Genomic DNA, 23,094 nt, shown 5'->3' on the forward strand with positions numbered 1-23,094 from the left:
GCCGCAGGGAAAGCAGGGGGACCGCGGCTGCCAATGTCTTGCTGCTGCAAAGGGGGTTAATATAGTCTCAAGAGATACTGGGTAGAGGCTGTGCCCCCGCTACAGAGCAAGACAACCCTCCCCAGTCTGCACAAATCTGACCAGGGAGTAAAATTCCTTCCTGACCCCAAATGCAGCATCAGTCTGACCCTGAGTGGAGAGCCAAGACCCTCTAGCCAGGACCCTCCAGCTTTAAGTCAAGGCAGGAGCATTAGCACAGCCCAGTCGCCATCCCCAGCCTAGGCAGCAGCTAACATCCAGTTCCCCTAAGGGAAGCTTATAAATCCCCCTGACAAATGGAGCAACGGGGGAAGGCGGGGAAGGACATTCCCTCCCAGCTCCACGAGACAACCAGCAGACAGACGGTGCCTTTGGGGCCAGGCCTGGCTGCTTAGTGCCCAATGAGTGGGCAAGGTCATTTGGGACCTATCCATGCCCTGTGCTTTCTACAGACCGTAGGAAGAACGAAGAGCGTGCGTGCTCAGCCCATCCCGGCCAGGAAGGGACCCAATACTGCAATGGATGGCATTGCGCTGCCTGCCGGAGAGGCTGCGGCCACCCTCAGTGCTCCCAGGAGAAGCCCTGCAGAGGACATGGCAACACAGCCAAGCCTTAAAACGCTGCTTCAAGCACTTAAAACCCTTGGGGTGACAAGCTCATTGCAATTTGAAGGCTGTAGCCAGCCCGGGCCAGTGCCAGACCCTCCTGGGTCACACCCTTGGGGCAGGCAGCTGGCTCCTATCCCTCTCCTACTCTCACACCAGCCAGGAGACGTCTGGCCTCCTGGAGAAACGCAACTGGATGGAAGCCACCGAGATGGCTCCTCGTCTCTGTGCCCCAAGGACAGAGCCCTTGCAGAGGGACCTCTCCCTGGGCTTCACGGCAGCTCCAGCTAAGATCTCTTTGCCGATTCTTCATCCCAGACCCGCTCCATTGGCTTGGCCTGTCTGAAGCTATATATAGCTGCAACGGGGATAGGATTGTACTGGGGGGGTGGAATGGCAAGCAGCTGTTCCCATTCCCCTGACATGCTCTCTCACTTCCCCCTCCCCAGCCCCCCAGAGGGGAGACTCAAATGTTCCACCACAACAGGAAGACTCTGGTTGGGAAATGAGGAACAGCTGCCGGAGAGAAGGAATGAAGCGGCGTCCAGGGAGGCCTGACTTCAAGCTCACAGGAAACGCAGGAGAGATTTCGCAGCCACTTTTTCTACCGTGCTCTGTTATTATTTCACAGCAGCCCCAGACTCCAGCCCGCCCTTCTGCCACGGGGAGGGGGGGCTTGGTAAAAAGATGCCTGGGACTTGCCTCCAAATCCCCGGCAACCTTTGTGCCCCTCGGCCTCTGTTTCCAGGATCCAAGCAAGCAGCGAGGAGCTCCGTCATGCCGGGGGTTGAGGGGCGCAGGTATTCACGCCAGAGCTGGTCTGGAGGATTTGGATATTGCTCTCTGCTCTGTGGCAGGCTGGAGCTGTCGCGAGACACGGGGTGGAGGCGACAGCAGGGCACAGCATGGAGGGGGCATTAGGGGCGCTTCCTCAGTTCACTGTGTCACTCACAGAAAATCCCCATTGTGATGAGCTGGAGACCCCTGTGTAGGCAGGTGAAGACGACAGACTTCTATATAGCCAAGAGGAAGCAGCAAGAGAGCTGGGGGCAGACTCGATGAGGGGCATCACGGTGCCAGGAGACCCAGGACCGAGCAGCAAGGAGCCTCAGAAGAGCCCTGGGCCCAGAGCGCGCCGGAAAGTGTTGCCCACTGTGCCATAGACCCAGGATCCCAGCACTCTCACCCCTGCCCTCTCTCCCTGCTGGGAAGGTGCCCCAGAAAGGCCCATTTTGGGTCCTTTGCTACCATCACTGAACCCATCTGCCCGGAGAACATAGTGCAAGTCAAGGACTTGGCTGGAACTAGCAGCTTCTTCTGCTCCTGGCCCAGGGCAAATGGGCATCTACCTGCAGGGAGCATGCAGGCACTCTCAGAAGGGAAGCTGGGGCTGCCCCCAACAAGAAGGATGGTCCTCCGGGCACTTGGCTCCAGTTCTGAGCTGGTGCTTGCTGTGCAACACTATGCAGACCATCAGCAGTGCTTGGCCGGGGGCCACAGGGGCTGAGCACATCTCAACGGCTCTGCACCTCCAACATCCACGTGGACCTGCCTCCAGGGTGGCAGGACCAGCTACCACAGCGATAGGGCCCCTCTAAATACCCAGAGCTGGGGACCCTGCAGGGCCCCGTGACTGAGACGGGGCAGCGAGAGCAGGATGGCTAGGCTAGGACTTCAGAAACGGAGGGTTCTAGGTTGTGGGGGGCTGCACAGAAGTAGAGAGGCTTGGGGCAAAGAAAGTTTGTGCCCTGGGTTTTCTGGGGGGTTACAGGAAGCAAGAAGCAAAACACCCGTGAAGGCTGAACACACCTTCCCTTCCGCCCTCGGTGCACAGGAGGGCACTTATCAGATCACCAGGAAACCACAGCTCTGCACTGCAGGTAGAGAGCCCCCACCCCACGCCTTGGCTGCTTCTGTGCCCTGCCCTGTCCAGGGGGGAGGTCTGGATTGCTAACAGGAGCTGAACACAGCTAGGCAGGTGCTTTCCAGTCCATTGGGCACCCCCAAGCCACTGCCTGGGTGCTCTCATATGCCAGTCTCCAGGCCTTAATGCTGCCCTGATGCCCAATGCCTCTCATAGGCCATGGCTAGCCAAGATGAGTACCACGCCAGTGCAGCTCTGACTGCCTTTTCTGTGCACAACAGTTCATGGCATCAGTCTGGGCAGGGCAACACAGCGAGGCTTCACATCTGCTTCCATGCCCAGGCACCAGGTAGCTGATGGCCATGCTACATTCGTTTCCAGCCGCCTTGCCACGGTCGTAGAGAAGGTGCCAGCTGCGCCCCGGGTCTGTCTCCTCCCATCTTTGTTCCCCGTCTGTTTTCGCTCAGTAGCTGGAACAGCAGCTGAGAAAAATGGTGGAAGCACCTGAGCAGCCACTGCTGGGGCAGATGGCACGGCAGTTTAACGCCTTTCCCGGGCAGATCACAAAGCTCGAGAGCCCAGGGAGGGAAAAGCAAGTAACCAACTCCCCCAGGTTCTCATCTGATGGGCCCTTTTCTGCACCCACCAGTCAGTGAGGCTTGAGCACGGCCTGCTAAGAGCTTTTTATCCACCCACTTGAGCCAGCGAGACTTAGGGCAACTAGCTTAATTTAAACGAACCCCTTGAGTCGACGAGTTGGGCTGTATCCATGGTGCTATCAGATGCTGGATTCAGCCACTGTACCTGTTCTCACAGTCTTGCCTCTAGCTTCCTACCCTCCGGGAGATAAATGCAGATGCCAAAGACAGAGAACGATAACAAGCCCCTTCATTTTTTTTCTTCGCATTAGATACCAATCTACCCCAAGCAAGCAAGAGGGCTCACATTGTGGTTTCAGCTGCTGATAGCACCCAGGCAGCCAGAGTCAGGTGCACAGCTCGAGAGACCGCACACGGCTGACGAGGGGCTGAGAGGCCTCGGTGGAGAGTGGAGAGATCAAGGTATTCATCTGTGAAGGCAGGAGCCCCCAACCGAGGTGCTGCCTTTGTGGCAATATTGCTCACCCCTCCCTGTCTAGCTTGCGAAAGCTGCTGGTTTTGCACCTGCTCAGCTTTGTCTCTGAAAAGCCATGCAAAGGAGGCTGCTTGTAGCAAAACTCAGCCAAAAGCAAGGGGATAGGCACAACCCCCGCCAAAAAGGGGCAGGTATCCTGCTGAAGCTCTTGAAGGAAATCACTTGAAAGTAGGTGTTCATGGGAAGAGGGACCTCCTTTCTGGAGACCAGGCAGTGGAAAACAGTGGCCAGGGGAAGCTACAGAATCCCTGTAGTGGGTTTGGGGTTAATTAGCTCGCTAAACAGTCCTTCCATGTCCTCTTACAGGCTCTCGCTGCCCCGAGGGCAGGAGTCAACACAGCATAAGCTGCATGCGGTCTCCGATGCCCTCACAGCCTCTCACACCCCGTGGGTCCTTTATATTTGCAGGCCAACTCTCAGGATAGCAGCAGTCCACTTGCGATCCCTGGGCTCCACCATGAGCTGGCCCACCAGTTCTCTTCCTCTTGGCTCTCTGCCCATCTCTAGCTCCTCTCCATAGGAGTTCAACTCCCTCTCCGTGGTGCCTTCCCCCAGAAATCTCTCCCCCTGGGTCCACTTCTTAGGAGCCTTATCTTCCTGCCAGCTAATTATCTCTCTCAGCTGGCCCTATTGCCTAGGCAGCCTGCAATCACCCCTTACAGCCACCAGCTGGGCTGTAACCCTTGCAAGCTTCCAGACTCCCCCAGGCTTCTTGAGTTAGCGACTGCTCCAATCCCCTTCATAGGAGGCTTTCAAGAGGAGGATGAATAGGAGTTTGGTGGAAGTGGTTGAGCAGTTGAGTTGCTGCATGCATGCATGCATGCATGCATGCAGGGGGGCTGTATCCAGGATTTTGAAACGAGGATTGAAGATGGTGAGGGCTATCATCCCATATAAAACAGCATACATTTGTCTCCAGTTAAAAATAAACCAGAAGCTTTACTAATCCACTCAGGTCCCAGGGCTGGATTATTCATTTTTAAGACTGAAGCAAAAACAAACCAAATTTTATTGGAGTGAGTTCAAAAGAATCTGCGGGGCTTCAAGTTAGGAGTTTCATTACCAGGAGCAGCGAACAGACAGCAGAACGACAGAATAAAGGGTAGCTAGATTGGTGGACCATCAAAACCATTAAGAAGGGATCACAGAGGCACAGAGAAATGGGGCTGGAAGGGACCTCCAGAGGTCATCTAGTCCACCCCCCTGTCTGAAGCAGGATCAGCCCTGTCCAAGCCTTCCTATACAATCTATCATCTAAACTCTTTGAAAGACTACCATCAACCCTGACACAACACAAGACATCACACCTGAACCTGCCCCACAGAAAGCAAGGGGACCGCAGCAGCCAACGTCCCGCTTCTATAGAAGTTTGTTAATATAATATACCCTCCAGAGATCCTCTGTAGTCGGCGAGCACGGCCTCTACCTGGGAAGGCAAAAACCCTTCCAGTCCGTACCAAAATGACTAAGGGGTAAAATTCCTTCCTACTTTAAGAGGAGCAGGTAACAGGCAGCAGAATGGCAGGACAAAGGCTAGCTTGACTGGTGAAACATCAAGACCATTAAAAAGATGGCATGCTAAAAGACCATTAAAAGATGGCTGTTGACATCTGTGGAATGAAAAGGAATGACAAATCACCCATGGAGAAGCTAGACCATGAGATGCAAGCTGCCCTGGCTTCATGGGGATGCTCACGGCCACGCAAGAGGCACACTGTGACCAAGGCATTGGTCATTTCCATCTGGGCTCCACTGAGCAGTGTGTCAGGAGTAGTGGCATATCCATAAGACCAGTATAAAAAAATTTAAAAAAATTACTGAGCACTGGTTAGTAATTCCCCCTCATCAGTAAGCCTCTTCAAGTTATCAAACCTCCTTGTTGAGCTCTTCCCATCTTAAATTCCAGAAAGCAGATCTTTCTCCTAGGGAAGGCAGGGATCAAGTCCGCTCCAGGCCCACCCGGCTTCTCTCCAAGATGCCGGCCAGAGGAATCGATCCAGCCAATCTGTTCCATACCACTGCCCACTTCGGCTCATCTCCCTTGTCAGGGTTGAAACTCAGCTGGCAACAGCTGCTTTGAAGCAATACAGGTTACTAATTTGTTGTTGGCAACTGTGTTTCACGTGGTCAGTCCTCGTGGGTTAGGTGAAAGGTGGCATTGGGGTGCGAGTGGCATTCTAATAGCCAACAGCTAATAGTCAAATCCTCTCCTGTAACAGGGTCCCACTCCAGGGGTGGCCTTGAAGCCCCTGGAGACCCCTCAGCCCTTGTCAACTTTGTTCTCGCTTGGCAATCCCACTTCCACTTTCCTGCCACAACTTGATGGAAATACGGTTTTTGAAAAACAAGGCTGCCCTTGGGATCCCCGAGTGAGATCTCACCCACTCCTGAGCTTAGGTCTCATTACTCATCACCTTAACAGCTAATGAGATGGGCTCCATCCTCCCCACTACCCACACCTATACCTTGCAGATGTCACATATGCTAATTACATCACAACCACCCCACGAGCTATGGGCTCCTGGCTGTTTGTCCCTACATCAACCCCTCTCTAGGCTATGGACACTCTGGCCCCCTCAGTCTCCAGCCACGGCCCTCTCAGCCTTCAGTCCTTCTCCTTAGATCTTGGCCCCACTCCTAGGTCAGTTGAGACCCATGGGCTCTCCAGCCTCACCAGTCTCTGGCTATGGCCCTTCTTTGCCCTTCCTGAGCCCTGGACCCATGCCTAGGCCAGTGATACCTATGAGCATCCCGACCCTACCTGCTCCCCAGGCCCTCCCTCTGCTCTCTTTCCAGGGCCTCTAGCCCCTGCTCTCTCTCTCTCTCTCTCCCTCTCTCTATGGGCCAGCTAGGACCTCCTCAGCTCCCTTTAGTCCCTTCCACAAACTCCCAGACACTCCCCACCCCAAAGCTGCCAACCCACAGTCATACTTGGCATGAGCCAATGTCACTCTTGCCACCGCCTGCTCAAGAGCTCCTTCCCTATCAGCTCCCTGGATGAGACTGCCTCCTTATACCAGGCCCTGGGCTTATATATCCCTAAAGCCCCTCCCTTTCTGGTCAGGTGACTTCCTTGATGGCTGCCTAAGCTTCTTCTAGAGAGCCTTCTCTTCTCTTAAAGTGACAGGCATGCTAAGTGCCCTTTCACACCTCCCTAGTGATGGAAATATTGCCAGGCCTTTCTTTTCAGGCTCTGAATTCACCTGGGAATCCTGGTTCCTTTTAGTCATCTCTGTGGCAGAATTTTTGGTTCATCTCGGACATTTTTTACCCTTCCCCACAGGTCGTCATCTCTTCCCCGATGTGCGCAGTGAGTGCCCACGTCTGTGCCCAGGCTGCCAGGAGGTAGAATGACCCCATGTGGAAAAGTCAGAAATACACCTGGGTTCTCTGGAAACCCGTTATGGAGACTGCCCCCTCATCCTGCAATACTCCTGCCAGCTCTCATACGCCATGCCAGGGACTGTATGACGGGTGGGTCCCAGAGGCGCCCAGGCTGCCGGGATGTGGTTGAGACTGGGACAACTCATTTCACTGCTGAGCTGGGCAAGGCAAAGCTTGATCTGGAAGCACTTCAGACCTCTCAATCAGCACCTTCAGGAGGGCTGGGGGGCATTGGATGTGCAGCTCTAGGTTTTCATGCACTAGCACAGGAAAGGGCTTAAATCCAAAGGCCACAGGCTCCCCTGCTGCCTCCCCCTGGTGTCACTAGCCATAGGGATTTTCAACCCTGCTGTATGCAATAGAATTTAGATAGAGCTCACATTCACCTGAACATCTCTCTTTATAACCTTAGGGGAAATGCATGCAGGGGGTGGGGAGCAGGGAAACCAGATCTGCCCTTTGCACAAATCCCCACCAGCAGTTGGACTCGATCAGACCAAAGGTACCGAAACCCCAGGACTCTGGACAGGAATCTGCCTGGACTCTCGGACACAGAAGACATTTCCCTTTCTGAACACTGCTGTGGCCAAGACAAACAACGGAAGGAAATTTCAGTCAGAGCCTGTTGAAGGGATCCAGTGCAGATAGATAAGGGCAGGTCAGGGGCTGGAAGAAGGGCGGAGAGAGAAAGAGAAAGAAAGAAAGAGAGAGAGAGAGAGAGAGAGAGAAGGAGAGAGATTGTGTTAGGAGGGCTCCCCCATGCCAGAGGTTTACAGTCCCTCTGGGTCTGTCCAGTGGGTACAGACAGGGTGGTAGGTGGTCTTGCCTAGTGGTTAGGCCACTGGGAAAGAGCAGAAGATAGAATCCAACTCACCAGATCCAAAGAGGGGGGATCCAGAGGCAGAGTCCAGGTCACAAGCCAAGTCACAGTCCACAGACCGACTTACCAGATGGAAAGGCTCTGACCCAAAGGCCAAGAGTCCAGAAGCAAAACCAAGCAGGGTCCGAGACCAGAAAACCAAACAGTACAGGACCAGGGAGGCTCACCGCAGCAGACCTCCAGTGCAACTGGTGGCTGGCCTGCAGTCTGCTACCACAGCTGGACTTCAATGCAGGGGGCTGCTCTCCCCAGCAGCCAGCTCTGAGACTCTGACAGTGGCCAGCTGGTTCATCAGCCAGGGCAATTAGCTCTTACACACTGTTCTTAAGTTATGGGGTTCAAGTGCAGCAAAGACGTTGCCTTCCAGATGACAGAGACCTATAGAAACTAAATGCAGGCAACCGGAGGATAAGGCATACGACCGATGGGAGCGGACGGAGATGGTGGCTGCAGCCGAGGATCTCTAGGGCCTGCAGTGCTGACTGACAGACTAACAGCTGGAAGGAAGCAGGCAAGCAAGGAACTACTTTCAGAGGCTAATGGCTACAGGAGCTGCAGAGCCATGGCAGTGAGTCCTGCCTCATTAGGGGAGAACAGGCAAAGTCAGGTATTGTTTTTCCAGCTCTTGAGCTCCATGGGAGTAAGGGCTGTGCTGCCAATGGTCCTTCCAGCCTGTGCAGAGATGATGGGAGGGCAGAGAAGTGCCTGAGCTGGCTGTGCCCAGAAGACCAGGAAACGAGGAGGACAATGTAGCCTTAGGGAGGAACAGCTGTTGATGGAGACTTGAGTCTCAGGAGCCATTCACTGCCCTCCCTTTTGTGTTGCCAGGGACTGATACATCCACAGCACCTGTCCAGCCTCCAGCAGCAAGGAGGTCCTGCAGGGACTGGTTTGTGGTGGGGAAGGGGCAGTGGGTCAGCAATCAGTGTAATGACCAGCTGGTGTGAGGACCTCCCCTGTAGGGTGTAGCAGGATAGATGGCTGTATGCATGCAGCTTTGCTCTTAAAATCCCTCTTCAGCCTCTACCTTCACCTTCCCCAGGTGGTCAATCTGCTGAAATGCCAGGGTCAGTACACAGGTCCCCAAAACTTCCCGTGAGCCTGAGATCAGTCTTCAAATCCCTCAAGGGTGGTGACAGACAGGACCGAGATGGGCTTCTCTCTGTGGTCACAGGGGACAGGGACAAGAAGTAAAGACCTCAAGCTGCAGCAGGAGAAACTGAGGTTGGAGAGGAGGAGGAACTTCCTGACCACGAGGGTGGCCAACTCTTGGAACAGGCTGCCTAGAGAAACTGTGAAATCTCATCCTTGGAGGTTTTCCAGAGCAGGTTGGCTGGGATGGTTTAGAAAGGACTGATCCTGCTGATAACATTTAATGGCTGGAACTGCAAAAGAGCTTACGGAAATAACAGAATGGATGCATAAAGAGATATGGAATAGAAATGAGTGCAGAGAAGAGCACAGTAACGGTAACATCCGCCAATAGCAATGAGAACGTGTCAGTAAAAACTGGTCTTAAGAAGCTGGAAAAAGTCTCACACTTTAAATACCTTGGAGCAAGCATCCCAGAAGATGCTACATCAGGAAAAGAAGTAAAAACAGGAACAGCCATTGGACAACTAGCAAAGCTGAAGAAAACCTGGACTAGCAGCAACATCACAATGAAAATGAAACTGTGCCTACTATATGCCATTGTCATTTCAACAACTCTCTATGGCTGCGAGACCGGGACACTCACGAGAGCTTTGGAAAAGCAAATTGAGCCCTTTGAAATGCAATGTTTCAGAAGACTTCCCCACGTGCCCTACACTTCGCACAGAACAAGCGAATCTGTAAAAGATCAAATCAGACAAAAAGCTGGCAAATATAAACCCTTACTTGAAATCATAAGATGCAAGATGCAGTGGTTTGGACATGTAGCAAGGTCTGGCACTTTTGCCAACACCATCCTGCAGGGTGCTGTGGATGGGTGAAGAAGACGACGACCTAGGATAAGCTGGACCACCAACATCAAAGACTGAACAGGATTCAAACCGACTGATTGTACAAAGATTGCAAAAGACTGGGAAGAATGGAGGCAAGTTATTGCCACATCAAAGGTGCCCCAACGGTCCATGCGTCTTGGGACTGACTAATCCTGCCTTGATCTCCCGAGGTCCCTTCCAGCCCAACTTTCCTACAACCATGAACCCGGATTGCTGCTTCCTGGCGTGTTACTAAGCCAAGCTGGGTAAATAAGCTATCCCCACCCAGGCCAGGCAAGGTTAGGTGTTCACAGCTAGGAACCTTCCTTAAGAGAAGCAGAAACAGACCCTGCAGCTTGCCGGGATGAGTCACAAGCAGCCTGGACCGGGAGCACGGAGGAGAGGCTCTCTCCACATGGCCCACACAGAGGACAATTCCCTGCAGGGGCTTCACTCAACCCACACCCACTTGGCACTGTTAGAAGCGGATGCGAATTGTTGGGCAGGGGAAGCCATTTGCACTGCACTCGGCAAGTTTTGTGGCGCTTCAACCCCCTCCCCGGCCTGGGCTGCGTGTTCGCCAGTGCCACCTGCTGGCACCTTTATCTACTAACCCCTTCCATACCTGGGCAAGCTCCTCATCCTGGCATGAATGAATCTCTCCTGAAGGCTTTTGAGTTTTCCAGGCCACCTCCCTGCCCCTCCACCTGCTGTGGTCTTATTCCTAGCTCTGTCCTTCCTTCCTGGCCACCATCTGGGGATTGCTGTGCTGTTTGATCCCCCGGAGAGGTGTGAATTTTCATCGCAGTCACTGCCAGCCTGTCCTGAAGCCCATCACGCATGGAAGATCCCATGCGGACCATCCTCTGCTTCGTGACACCCTCGTGGGATGCCGCCTGAAGACGCAGCATTCCAGCGTCTCTGTACGACCCTCTCCATTCATCCTCCTTGCCTTTGCCATTAGGGTCTGGCTATAGCTAGGCCCTCCTGGACCCAAGGCAGTTCTTTTGGTGGCATTTTCACTGGGCTTGTAATTCTCACAGTTCATCTGTGCTGTCACCCCTTCTAATGCTGGCTTCAAACAGTCACTTTCTGTACCACCTGTGTGTAGCAGGACATACGACACTTTTTTCTAGGCAGCTGCCCAAGGCTTTTGGTGGTGGAGGAGGACGTGACCCTGGCCCAGTAACAGTATCCATTGGCCTTTATTGGGTGTCCCTTATATACAGCTTCCATTATATAGGCCAATATAATGGAAGATATATGCAAGTGACACCAAAGGCCTCGCTACTCTCACACGAGAGCAAATCAAGAATTAGACTGCTCTCGACAAACGTAACCCCAACCCCCTCGGTGCACTCACTCTCACCCAGCCTGTCACTACATGGCTGCCTACTGTTTGCTCCTATGTGAATACATGCATCAGAGGGTTATTTTTCACCCTTGGAAGCACTGAGTGCTGACTGCAGCCCAGGCTGGGGGTGGCGACTGGGCTGTGCCAGCACTCCTGCAGGGACCAAAACCTGGCCCTGGCTAGACGGTCTTGCCCCTCTGCTTAGATTCAAGCCAAAGCCAGATTTGGGGTTAGGAAGGAATTTTCCCCCCTAGTCAGATTAGTACCGACTGGGGAGGCGGGGGAGGGGGTTGCCTTTCTCTATAATAGTGGCACAGCCCCTACCTGGGATCTCTGGAGGTTGTATTAACAACCTGTAACAGCAGCAGGACGCTGGCTGCCGTGATCCCCCTGCTTTCCCTGGGGCAGGTTTAGATGCAATGCCTTGTGTTGTGTCAGGGCGGACAGCAGTTTTACTAAGCAGTTGGATAATGTATTTGTAACGCGTGGTTCAGATAGGGTTGATCCTGTCTCAGGCAGGGCATTGCACATGGAAGTCCCTCCCGGCCCCACTTCTCTAATCGATTTCTGTGTCTAGCTGGGAGCTGCCTACCTGGTTCCAGTCTTAGGCCAGGTTGTTTCTCCTCCCAGCTGCTGCCTGCCCTCAAAGGACGGGATCCTGCACCCAAAGTCGGCTGCTGAACTACATGGGGAACACGGTAGGAAGGAAGAGAAATGTGCGAGCTACCTCAGCGCCCCCCAACCCAGCGGCAAAACTGAGGGCAGCCTGGATTCTCAGGAACTTCAAATCCTCCAGGTTGCCAAGGTCAATCTGGATCAAACAGCTGCTGCTGCCCAGGCTGAAGTAGAAGGCATCACGCCACCATCATCCCCATCAGCTGTAGACAGAATAACCCTACCCTAGGGTTAAGCTAGCCTGGAGATGAATGCTGCACTACCCAAGCTTTGAGGCTGGTCCTGAGTCTGGATCTGTCAGCATCTTCAGCCCGGGATCGAGCCCTGTGTCTCTGGAGGGTCCCGGCCTCCCTGCAGGGCAAGGCTCTGCCTTTATCACAGGATCAGAACAGTTGGAGACAGTTGAGTGTCTCCCTAATCGCCGGCGCAGAGGAAGGCTTTACTCCCACAGATAAGGGAACCAGGACAGTTCGTTGCTATCAGGGCTCCTCCTGCCAGGGCCCACGGACGTGCCCTTTGGCTGTGAGGTGGCAAGGCGGGCACAGAGGCTGGCAAGCATGTGGGTTTCGGTCAGTTAACCGCAGCCCCGCCCAGTCTTCTCGGGTGATTGTTTCCCTAATGTTGTTCTCCTCCTGCCTGCCGAGCCCTCATTTCAGCTTCGCTGGCTCATTCGGTGGAGCAGCATGTAGCAAACCGAAGTGGCCATGTGGAGATCTCTGCGAGAAGGGCATGAGCTTTAGGGGGCACGCGGAGTCTGGGGGCAGCATATCAGAAGGGCACATGCTGTAGGTGCCAACCACAAACGAAGCAGCATCAGAGGGTAAAGAAGAGGGCTATCTGCTCAGCTGGCTGCTTCAGGTTTTGACATCCAAATGTTCTCATGAAGTCAGGGGTGCAGCCGGAGCATGGCCGGGAGCCACGGACTTGAGCATTTTGGGGGAACAAGGAGCTTTTCAAAGCACCTCTGCAGTGTGTCCTGGCTCAGAGCTGCTGCACGAGGGACCTCACAAGTGTTTAACCCCCGGGCGCAAGGGGGGAATTCACCACAGCTCTTCACAGGGCATCTGAATTCCTCCAAATTGGAGTTTCCCAAGGTCAAAAGCATTTCCATCCCGAGGTGACACTGGTGGGACCAGCCTGCGAGGGCTGCGCGATTGCTCCCATGGCATCTGCCAGCCAGTGAAGGCTCATTCACTTGGGGAACGCATTGCTAACAGCTACTGTTGAACAGCTCTCCTGCCCGCCTGCAGCGTCCTTTCATTGCAACTTCATTCATCCGAGCTTTCCCTTCGTGCTGCTGTGGGCGTTCGCTGGCCCCGAGTGTGCCCGGCCCCACGGAGCAGCAGTGACACCCTGTGGCAGATCAAGACAAGACACGTGGCTGTATAACCAGCCCCTGGAGCTGTATCATCCAGCCCACAGATCCAAACATTCAGCAGAGAAGTGGTGGCATTGGGAGCCCCGTGCACCATCTAGCATGGCCCTGTATGCTGGATTGGGCCTCCATGCCTCATCCTGGCACATAGGGGCCAACCGAGGTTGCAAAGGGCCCTAAATCCAGGGCCCAGTCCTGGAGCACAGGGCCACAGGGCCAAACATTGGAGCACCACTGCTGTATACCGTCACCATCCCTTCAGATGCCCATCAAGCAAGGCCTTCCTGTGATGCTCTCCAGGGTGTTACCGACTCCAGGCCCAGTTCCCAGTTTCCCCGCCTGCCCTGGGTTTTCAAACCTTCTTCAGCACCAAAGTCAAAGCAGTCTCTTCCCTCCCCATGCATTAGCAGGGAGAGATGTTCCAGGACCAAGGGAGGAGTCCCCACAGGGGGACGGGAGGGACAGAGGCCGGGGAATGGGTTAGGGCCCATGTTTGCCAGGGACGGGTCTCAGCACCTAGTCCTCTCAGCAGCACTGAGGCTGTCAGGGCCTCAAGGCAGCCCTTGACCAGGGAGGAACCACAGTGACCCAAGCACGAGACCCCAGCCCCATCTCATCTCACGCGGCAGCAGCTCCTGGCAGCCAGAAATGCAGTTCTGAGCAGAGCTCCAAACTTCTCCTCCCAACCAGCCCACACCTGAGATCTGAACCTGGCTGAGCCCAGGGAGCTACTGCTCTTGGAGAGGGGAGGCTGGGAGAGGGGATTGCAGCAGCTTGCTTAGCCTGCTGGCTTCATGTCCTGCAGAGCTCCCCATTCTTCCCAACTCCAGTGCAGGCTTTGAGCTGCAAATGAACATGCAAACAAGCAAAGACGACCCTCATGCCCCCCTCCAGACACTAGCAAGGGAACCCCTCTGCCTCTGACCCCAAGCACAGCAGCCTGGCCCCTCACTGTATCCAACCGTTCTACTCGCAGCTGGCTCTGTCCCCGCGAGCTGCTCTCCTCTGGGTTTTAAGCTCCCAGGGGGACAGACCTTTAACAGAAATCCCTACAGCTGCAGGTGCTTCACAGGGCTGGCTGCCCATCCTGTTACAGGAAGTCTCTAACACAGAGATGTTACCCAGGGTGAGTCAATGCCATGCCATGCTCCCACCCCAGATGCGAGCCAGTGATCTGGGTCAAGACCGTCATCAGAGGCCTCTCTCAGGCATGCTGGAGACCATGTTCTTGAGGATGGTAGTAGAGACACACCTTAAGGCAGATCTGAAGCACGCCTGGGGCTACTGCTGAGTAGAGGTTTCCTAGTCCCTCCTGCTGTCCTGAGATATGGCTTGAGTATACTCAAGCCATCCATGACAGATATTTGCCTAACCACATCTTAAAAATCTCCACTGGGTGTGGGCAGCTTGGACCCTGTGATGGACCAGGGCAGGTCCCCTCACACATCCTGAGACTTAGGAGCCAGCAGCTGAGGATGAAGGTGCCCAAGTCTCCTGCTCCTCCACACCCTACTGTTTCCAAGCCCAGGCAGTCTGAGCCACTCGAGGCCTTCCTGGCAGACCAGGCCCTGCCTACAGATGTCAACCATGCCAAGGAAGTGAGGTCTGTCACACCCAACACTTAGCTTCTGTTGGGATAGATGGGTGAGGGGACAGGAGGCCATAGGAGACCCCAATCCTCATTGCTTGAGTGGGAGCACATCCTGCTGGTGCCATGGCAGTGCCAGCACCCAGGACACCCTGGGACTGAAATCCTGGAGCAGCAGGGCTGCCCAGGCCCTTGGGAGATCCCATCCAGGCTCAGCCCCAGCTGAAGTCTTCCAGCCAAGTGTCTGTCCAGCCTGCTCTTGAAGACATCCAGGGGTGGCCATTCCCTGCCCTGGGCTCCCATCACAACCAAACCCCCATAGAGATAGAATGTTCTTCCCAACTCCAGCCTTGTGCCCCCTGCTAGCCCAGGCCCCTGCAGCCACAAAGAAGCACCTTTCTCCTTCAGGGATTAGCAGCCTGTTCTCAGATCTCCCCCAACCCTCAGGCTTCCCCCTCTCCTGACCCAACTGCAGCTCTTCCACCTTTCTCCTCCCGGTGCCCCCGAGCCTGGCTCTGCTGGGGGCTGGGCTCCATCAGCTCCCTTGATTGCTCCTGGTTGACCCCAATTTCCCTCCATAGTAAGCCACAGCCACCCCAAATCCACAGCAGCTGCTATTACATCACTATGGCAGTAGGTGGCAGGAGTCACTCATAGCAGACACATGGCACTTACCCCAAAGTAAGCTGCGGGGGAAAGGGGTGGTAACTACCATGGGAACGCAGCCTAGAGATGAAGCCCCAGGAAATTCAGGGCTAAACAGAAGCATGATTCCAGCCCCCAGTACCCACATTCGCCAGCCCCTCCCTGTCCTAGCTTTCCTCCCCGCAAATAAAAGTCTGGTGCTAATAACACTAAGGTTACAGATTCGATCCCCGGTTGGACTAGACAATCTCCTGCAATCCCTTCCAGCCTTACTTCTCTCTACCTGGCCCAGGAGGTCTTTAGGCTGACAGCAGAGGACCCGGTTGCTCCCCCTGCCCAGATCAGCCTGAAGAAAGCAAAAGGGTCCAGCTGACAGGAAGGGGTAAATGGGGGGTGGGAGACCAGGCTGGTTCAGCTCTGGACTCTTGCAAACCTACTGATTGCTGTATTAAGTTGTTATGGAAGTTGTGGAGCCTCGGCCTTGAGCTAGAAACACCCAGAGCAAATACCCCCTGGGGCCGGAGTCCAAACAGGGCCGGCACCTGGGACAAGTTTCATAGTTTATAGGGTTGGAAGGGACTTGAGCAGATCTTCAAGTCCGACCCCCTGCCATGGCAGGAAAGAGCACTGGGGTCAAACGACCCCGGCAAGGTGTTCATCTAGCCTCCTCTTAAAGACCCCCAAGGTAGGAGCCAGCACCACTTCTCTTGGAAGTTGGTTCCAGATCCCAGCCGCCCTGACAGTGAAGAAGCACTTCCTGATAGCTAGTCTAAATTTACCCTCTGCCAGCTTGTGACCATTATTTCTTGTCATTCCTGGTAGTGCTCGGGTGGAACAGGGACTCCCCCGTTGCCTGCTGGTCCCCCCTGACTAGTTTGTAAACGGCTACTAGATCCCCCCTCAGCCTTCTCTTGTGGAGACTGAACAGGTTCAGGTCCCGTAGCCTCTCCTCATAGGGCCTGCCCTGCTGCCCCCTGATCATGCGGGCGGCCCTCCTCTGGACCCTCCCAGAACTGGACGCAGTACTCCAACTGTGGCCTGACCAGTGTCGCATAGAGGGGGAGGATCACCATCTTGGACCTGCTTGTGGTGCATCTGTGGATGCATGACAAGGTGCGGTTGGCCTTCCTGACTGCGTCCCCACACTGTTGGCCCATGTTCATTTTGGCATCAATAGTGACTCCAAGATCCTTATCTGCCTCTGCACTGATGAGAAGGGAGTTCCCCAGCCTGTAGGTATGCTGCTGGTTCTTCCTCCAAAAAATCAAGCACCCACTGATCTCCAGCTTCCAAACTGCAACTGCAGTACTGAAAGCCTGAGGGTGGTGCGGCTTGCTGGGAGACCTTTTCCCTGCCTGCCTGCGGCTTCCCAGAACAAAGCCACGTATAGGCTGGATAGGAGCTACAGAACTCCAAATTGCAGCACCCTTCCACACACAGGAGCCAGTGCCTACTGCTCTGCTAGGCTTCCAGCTCCTGGGGCTGGAAACCCATGCACAAGCTGTCTCTTGATAGAGGCAGCATGGGATCAGCATGGCCTGTCTCACGGGAGGAGAACAGGGGTTCTGGATGTTGCAGGTGATGGTGCCATGCTGCATCTTGCGGGCAGAATCTAAGGTCCTCTTGGCAGAGGCCGTAAGTCATGTGGGGAGGGCAGAGGCAGCCCAGATACACGTGCCACGTGTTTGCAGCCTCTGTTCCACTGCCCCTACCGGAGAAATAGCCTGCATCTGCCAAGGCATCAGTGCCACGGGAAGGGACACAGCATGTATCAAGGCACATTCTCCCTGTACATCCACAACACAACACCCTTCTGCTCGGGGTTCTCTCTGGTGGGAGTCAAGAGACTAACAAAGGGGCTCGTCTTTGTGAGAAAAGCATGTGACAGGGGAGGATCAGGGCTGCTAAAGGTGACAGAGGCAGGAATAAAGCATCATTATCCCCAAGCCCCAGCCCCTCAGAGACATGGATCAGAATCAGGTCGACCTGCATTATACCAAACACCTATTTACTGGTGCTTGCTTTGTCGCCAGCAGCTGTGCAATCCCACAGACTGGCTCTGCAGAGACCCCCCTTGGACCTTGCAACGTCCCTTGGTCAGACCCCCATGAGGGAGCAGGCCCTGAACCAGCCTTAAACCCCCTGGGCTGGGGGTGAGGCGAGGAGAGGCATTGCATCCTCTTCCTGAGACTCCTGGGCTCCCGGCAGCTCAGCAGCTTCCCCACATTCAAAACGCACGAAGTCCAGCACAGATACGCCATGGGGCTGCACGTACTGGCCCAGGCTGAGGTTAGGCTCCAGCAGGAAGGGCTGAGCCAGCATCTTCGTCTCCGTGTCACCCCCAGGTTCGTCGTCCAGGGTCCCCAAGGACAGAGGTGCCATGCCCACGACGTGCTGCCCCAGCTTCCGGCCCATATCCACCAGGTTGGTGCCTGGGCTATTGGCTAAAGCCTCACAGATCACCAAGGCACCGTATTTGCCCAGGGCCACCTTGATCATGGAGGGACCATCTGTCGGAAGAATCCCGTGGACGTAGGAGCCGACGTAGCAACCAGAGGGCACGGCCACCCAGGCGGCTCGCCTTAGCACCATGTTCTCGCCCAGCTTCCCTGCAAGGAGCCAAAGCAGAAGCAGGTCTCACTGGGCTGTGATCAAGACAAGCTGGGGGCAGCCGTGCTCTCTCCAAATGCATGCTTCCGAAAGGAACCTGGGTGGGGGAACAGCAGTTCCCCAGCAGCCTCACCTCAATTTCAGGGCTGCTGCTGGAGGCAGAAGGAGATCTGAGAACAAGGGGTGGCACCGCATGAAAGGCAAAGCTCCCAGCAAGCTACTCCTCCAGCCCCACAGCTCTGGGCACCCCCAGCTCCAGAAAGAGCCCAGTCTTTCCCCTGGTCCTAAAGCTACGTGCTAAAAAGGCCTGCACTGTTTCCAGATACCAGCTAGCTCCTCCACTTGCCACCTGAATCTTTCCTGGGTATCTAAATATGGAAAAGCATCCCCAGGGAAAGGGTCTAACTAGCTCATAAGGAATACCAGGGCATGCTAATTACCATATTTTCTGCATACCATGCATTTCCTCTCAAAAAATTGTAAACAATAGTGTGCATCATATATGAGAAATACAGTACGAGTTTTGGTCAGTTTTGGGCAAAAGTGGAAGTAAAATCTGCACTCAGGAAGCAGAACAAGGAGCTGGCTTAGCTCCCTGGTGGCTGCTACTCAGTTACTTACTACAATAAAATATCTTTTCCCCCTTCATTCTGCCTTTCAAAAACAAGGTACATATTATAGCCTGGGCCATGGTGCCTCAGATAACACCTGGTCTGTGGTAGTCCTAATTGTAAGTGCCCCATTTCCACCCCCTAGCCAGCCATAGGCACTAGGCACTCACCTATAGCCAGGGCCACCTGGTCACTCAGAAGCCTGCCTTCAGGCACGGTCCTGAGCTGGGAAAGATCCTCTGCCTTCAGGAAGCGCTGAAATAGGGATGAGAAAATACCCAGTTATCAAGACAGAGCAGGACACACGTCTCTGACCTTGCAGCCCTGCCCCATCTCACAGCCAAGGCCAGACACCAGCCCCTGAATATGCCCCTCTGTGATGTCCGCAACCTGTCCTCAACAGGGCCACCTGATGGGAAAGGAGGCGCTTTGCTGGGACAGCTCCCAGAGGCTGAAGGATTGTGGTGGTATTAGGAAGCCTGTTGGGACTGCTGCAACTGGAGTGGTTTGAGACCAGACCATGCAGAGACAGCACAGAGAGTGCAATGGAGCAGAACTCTCCAACAGGGGCTAGCTGCTCCCATTAAGACTCTGCAGCCTGGCTGCTCCGTATAGCAATTTATAACAAGGACGGATGGATGGACAGATAGCCCAGTGACCAGACAGACTCCCACCACACAGGGGACTGAGCCTGTGGATCAGCTCAGATCCCCACTGGCAGTGCTTGCACTTCAGGGGCAAAGCTCCCAGCTGCTCTGGCCATGCCCAGAACTGCATGGATCTCAGCAACGCTGAGCAGCTGAAGGGACTCCAGTCTCCACAGCCCAAGCTAGGCAAAAAACAATGAGTAGGAGGCAGCTACCAGGAAAAGGAACATAAATGCATCAGCATCTGCTCCAGCAAAGAAGCTGGAACCCACATGATGCCCCTCCCAGGCAAATGCCCCTAGTCAATCATCACCCACCTGGTGGGAGTGTCGTGGATAAACGAGTCACGTGGTGCAGCGATCAGACACTCGGTCTGTGCAAACCTGCTCTTACCTTGACGTATGTCGTGAGCTGTTTCCCAGCATCCTGATGGTGGGCCATGATCCCGACTGCCACTTGCTGAACCAGCTGGTGGAACCTGGCGTTCCTGGCCACAAAGTCCGTCTCACAGTTCACCTGGCAGAGAGAAGAGATGACTGCGTGCTTTAAAGCTATGTAAAGGGGGATTTCAGCAGGCAGTGCAACTGCAGGGGCTGGGGGTCAGTGCCATGATGGGACCAGAACAGGCCAGATGTCCCCGAGATGTCCATGAACTTGGGGAGGGGGAACAGGCCAAGGTTTACTCCTGTTCAGGAGAACTGTTTGGGATCATCAGCGCTAGCTATTTTCCTGCTAACTGGAACTTCACATGACAAATCTGTGCCACGTATTAAATACCATGTTCTCTCACATACAACACACCCCTGAATATAATAAACACCTGATTTCTGAAAGGCAGAACAAAGTGGGGGGAAAAGGTTTTCCAAGACTTATGGCTGCACAGAGCAGGGACAGAGCCTCATCTTCAGCTGACCTGCTCTCTCTTTCCCGTTTAACTGAAGCTGAAAACCTGGCTGCTCCTGAAGGCTGGCCTCCATGGGCAAACCTATGATTTTGAAAAGGGCTGAAGAGTCTCCAATATTAGGAAACAAAATGAGGGAGAGCGAAGCAGACAGCAAAGTTACCCTACGAAAGGTTAGCCCAATTAGTGGGGCATTAAGACCATTAAAAAGGAGACATTAAGTTAATCGACTCCCTCAGCTGCCTGAGGAACAGTTTAAACAGCTGCTGCACAGTACGACAAGAATCAAAGCAGGGCAAAGAAGAAAAATCACCAGATAGAAGCACCAGATCCCTGCTTAATATGCACACCCCAATTGGGTGGGGGTGGTGTACTGATTTTGGGGAGGGGCAGAGGGAAGGTGTGTGCTGTATCGAAGAGAATAGGGTAAGCTAACCTCCCAGCTGTGAGATCTGAGTGTGAGTGTCACAGGGAGCTACAGGGGCCAAATAAAAAACTGTGGACTAACACCAGTGCTGGTACATCCACTTCGCAAGTTCACGTGCGGGGGGTACTTACCTCCACCATCACAGCTGCATTCCCCTCCTGCAGCACTCCAATGAGCCCTTCTTTCGCCTTCCTGCCCTGCAGCTTGGAGGCTTTGCTCCATCCTTCCTTCTGGGCTTGCTTGTGGAGCCAGACTTCAGCCTTTGAGGACAAAACCAAGCAGTCAGCTCAGCCCAGAGCCCTATGCTTCATCTCCCTTCAAAGCACGGGACCATCCAGGGCAGCCCACATACTGCCTGTGGCAGCACTGGGGGCTGGATGATAGGGCTCCCACAAGCCACATCTTCGACACTGCTGGTCTGTAACGTGCAAATCTACTGCCTTCCGCTCGACTTCAGGCTAACACTGCTAACCCTGGCTGCTTTGGGCAGCGTTTCTCAAGCTGTGGGTCACAAGAATATTCCAAAGGGTCGAAAGCTGTGGCAGGGCAGAGGGGTGAGGGGAAGGGAGTAGGGGAGAGGTATGTGGCCAGGCTGGTGGCACTGGGGTCAGCGCTATGCTCCCAGGGGCAGGGCAGCCAGGAGATTCTGCTCAGGAGGGTGGGAAGGGCCATGATCAAGTTGTCTGGTGTGTCATGGCAGCCCCAGCCCAGGGTTGGGGGGTGCCACAGGCCTCTCCCCCTTCCCCTCCCTCCAACCCATGCTGGAGCCAGACTCCCTTTGCTGCCGCCCCCATGAGCTGGAGCCACTGCAGCAACGGTGCTCCGGTCCAAGCGGGACAGGGGCAGCTGGGGGCCCTGGGTCGGGAGTGAGGGACACCAGCATAGCCCATGGGGGGAGGGAGGGGATAGGGGTCAGGCACTGGCAGGGCTAGAGGAGTGTGGGTCAGGACGGCCACGGACCTTCGCAAATGGATCCTGGTACAAAAAGAGTCAAGAACCACAGGAATAAACCTCCTGAGATCCCTTCCAACACTAATTCTCTATGACTCCCTTTCTTTATTTCACAAAGTGCCATTTGCTTTGCTACCTGTAAACCACTTCCTCCTACATTCTGGGGTTTGGAGGAGCGGAAAGGACTGCCCTGTTCTCGCTCGGCTCTTCCTTCCTCTATTGCAGCCCCCCCCCTCACCTCCAACCTGCCTCCTTCCTCCGGGAAGGGAAATCCAAATCTCTAGGCCCATCTAGACGAGGGGAGTCAGAGCCCCACGACCCCCTAGGATTCAACCCAAGGGCTGGGCACGATAGGAAGGCAGCCCCCACCTGCTTGAAGTCGTTGCCAAACGTCTCCAAGGCTTTCCTGCAGTTCATGAAGGAGTAGCCCGTTTTCTTCCGGAGCCGCAGCAGGAGCTCTTTATTCGTCGCCAACAGCCGCAGGCCGGCGTGGAACAGCCGGGCCAGCGGCCAGGAGCCCAGCTGCAGGGAGGAGGAGATGAGAGCCAGGGCAGAGGGACTCGGGGCCGGCAAGGCGCGCCACAGCGGGAACGGCCCTTCTGGGGGCCGTCGCAGCCCAGCTCTGCCGGTTGCGGCTGGTCGGGTCCACGCCGGATCCTCTTAGTTCCCAGGGGACACCACGAGGGTCGACGCCCTCCAGTGCGACCCCCCCATCCCTAGCGCAACATCGCTCCATGGCAACCGCCTCCGCGGCAACCACCTCCCAGGGTGCTGCCCGGGGGCTGCAGGACCCCCAAGGCAGCAGGGAGCCTCCCAGGGGTGAAGGGTCAGAGGTCAGGGGGCATGCACGCTGGTGAGCAAGAGAAACCCCCTGGGGAAGGGGACCCAGGAGTCCTGCCCCAGGAGCTGGGGGAGGGGCAGGACTCCTAGGTGTCCTTCCCAGGGCTTTAACGTGCTCGCCAGCGGCCACTGCCACTGCCCTTTCACCCCAGGGGGCCCCGTGTCCTGGCCCTTGGACCTTTCGCCAGGCAGAGCCGGCCGCTGCCCCTCACCTGCCCCGGCCGGGCCCCGAACGCAACCAGCGCCGCCCGCTGCATCCCGAAGCCCCGTCGCCGAGACGCGCACGTTCTGCGTCACGGCGACCGGCTACGGGATCCGGCAGGGGACAAGCCGAGCGTAGGGCGCATGCGCAGGGGGCCGGGTGCTGGGTAGTCAGTCACGACCCCGTCCCGCCCTGCGTTGAGCGGATTGGAGGGCGCGCTGGGGGGCGCCGGCGGCCAATGAAAAAAGGACCAGAGGCCAAGGCACCGTCTCATTGGCTGCTGAAGTGCTTTGGGGCGGGACTCTCCGGCCTACTTTCCCCATAGATTCATTTAACCCTTTGAATCCTGAGAGGCCTAGCAAGGATTTAACCCTTTGAACCCAGGCGTCCTAATCCGC

The 23,094-nt window shown here is 55.2% G+C and overlaps 1 protein-coding gene across 2 annotated transcripts; it reads right to left on the reverse strand.

Annotated features, from left to right (window-relative positions):
- Positions 1–378: 378 nt before the first annotated feature.
- Positions 379–22,814, reverse strand: TSFM (Ts translation elongation factor, mitochondrial). Of its 2 annotated transcripts, XM_025192679.1 has the most exons (7): positions 22,707–22,814; positions 22,024–22,176; positions 20,835–20,963; positions 19,769–19,891; positions 18,899–18,983; positions 17,783–18,116; positions 379–13,252 (listed from the first exon to the last, which is right to left on the reverse strand). In XM_025192679.1, exons 1-7 carry the CDS (start codon positions 22,749–22,751, stop codon positions 13,168–13,170), a joined length of 954 nt encoding a protein of 317 aa, XP_025048464.1. In that variant the 5' UTR covers positions 22,752–22,814; the 3' UTR covers positions 379–13,167. The 2 variants fall into 2 exon arrangements, with proteins under 2 accessions (XP_025048464.1, XP_006036446.1); XM_006036384.3 differs by lacking the exon at positions 379–13,252 and having other exon boundaries at positions 16,701–18,116.
- Positions 22,815–23,094: the final 280 nt, after the last annotated feature.

This window comes from Alligator sinensis, unplaced genomic scaffold (genome assembly GCF_000455745.1).
Source record: "Alligator sinensis unplaced genomic scaffold, ASM45574v1 scaffold265_1, whole genome shotgun sequence".
Taxonomy (NCBI): Eukaryota; Metazoa; Chordata; order Crocodylia; family Alligatoridae; genus Alligator; species Alligator sinensis.

Excerpts from the sequence above, each read along its gene's own strand:
- TSFM (XM_006036384.3), bottom strand. The coding sequence starts at position 22,751 with ATGCAGCGGGCGGCGCTGGTTGCGTTCGGGGCCCGGCCGGGGCAG. Across the intron at positions 18,984-19,768 it reads AGCTCACGACATACGTCAAG|CGCTTCCTGAAGGCAGAGGA; the intron begins GTAAGAGCAGGT and ends TCCCTATTTCAG. Across the intron at positions 18,117-18,898 it reads CCAGGTGGCCCTGGCTATAG|GGAAGCTGGGCGAGAACATG; the intron begins GTGAGTGCCTAG and ends GGCTCCTTGCAG.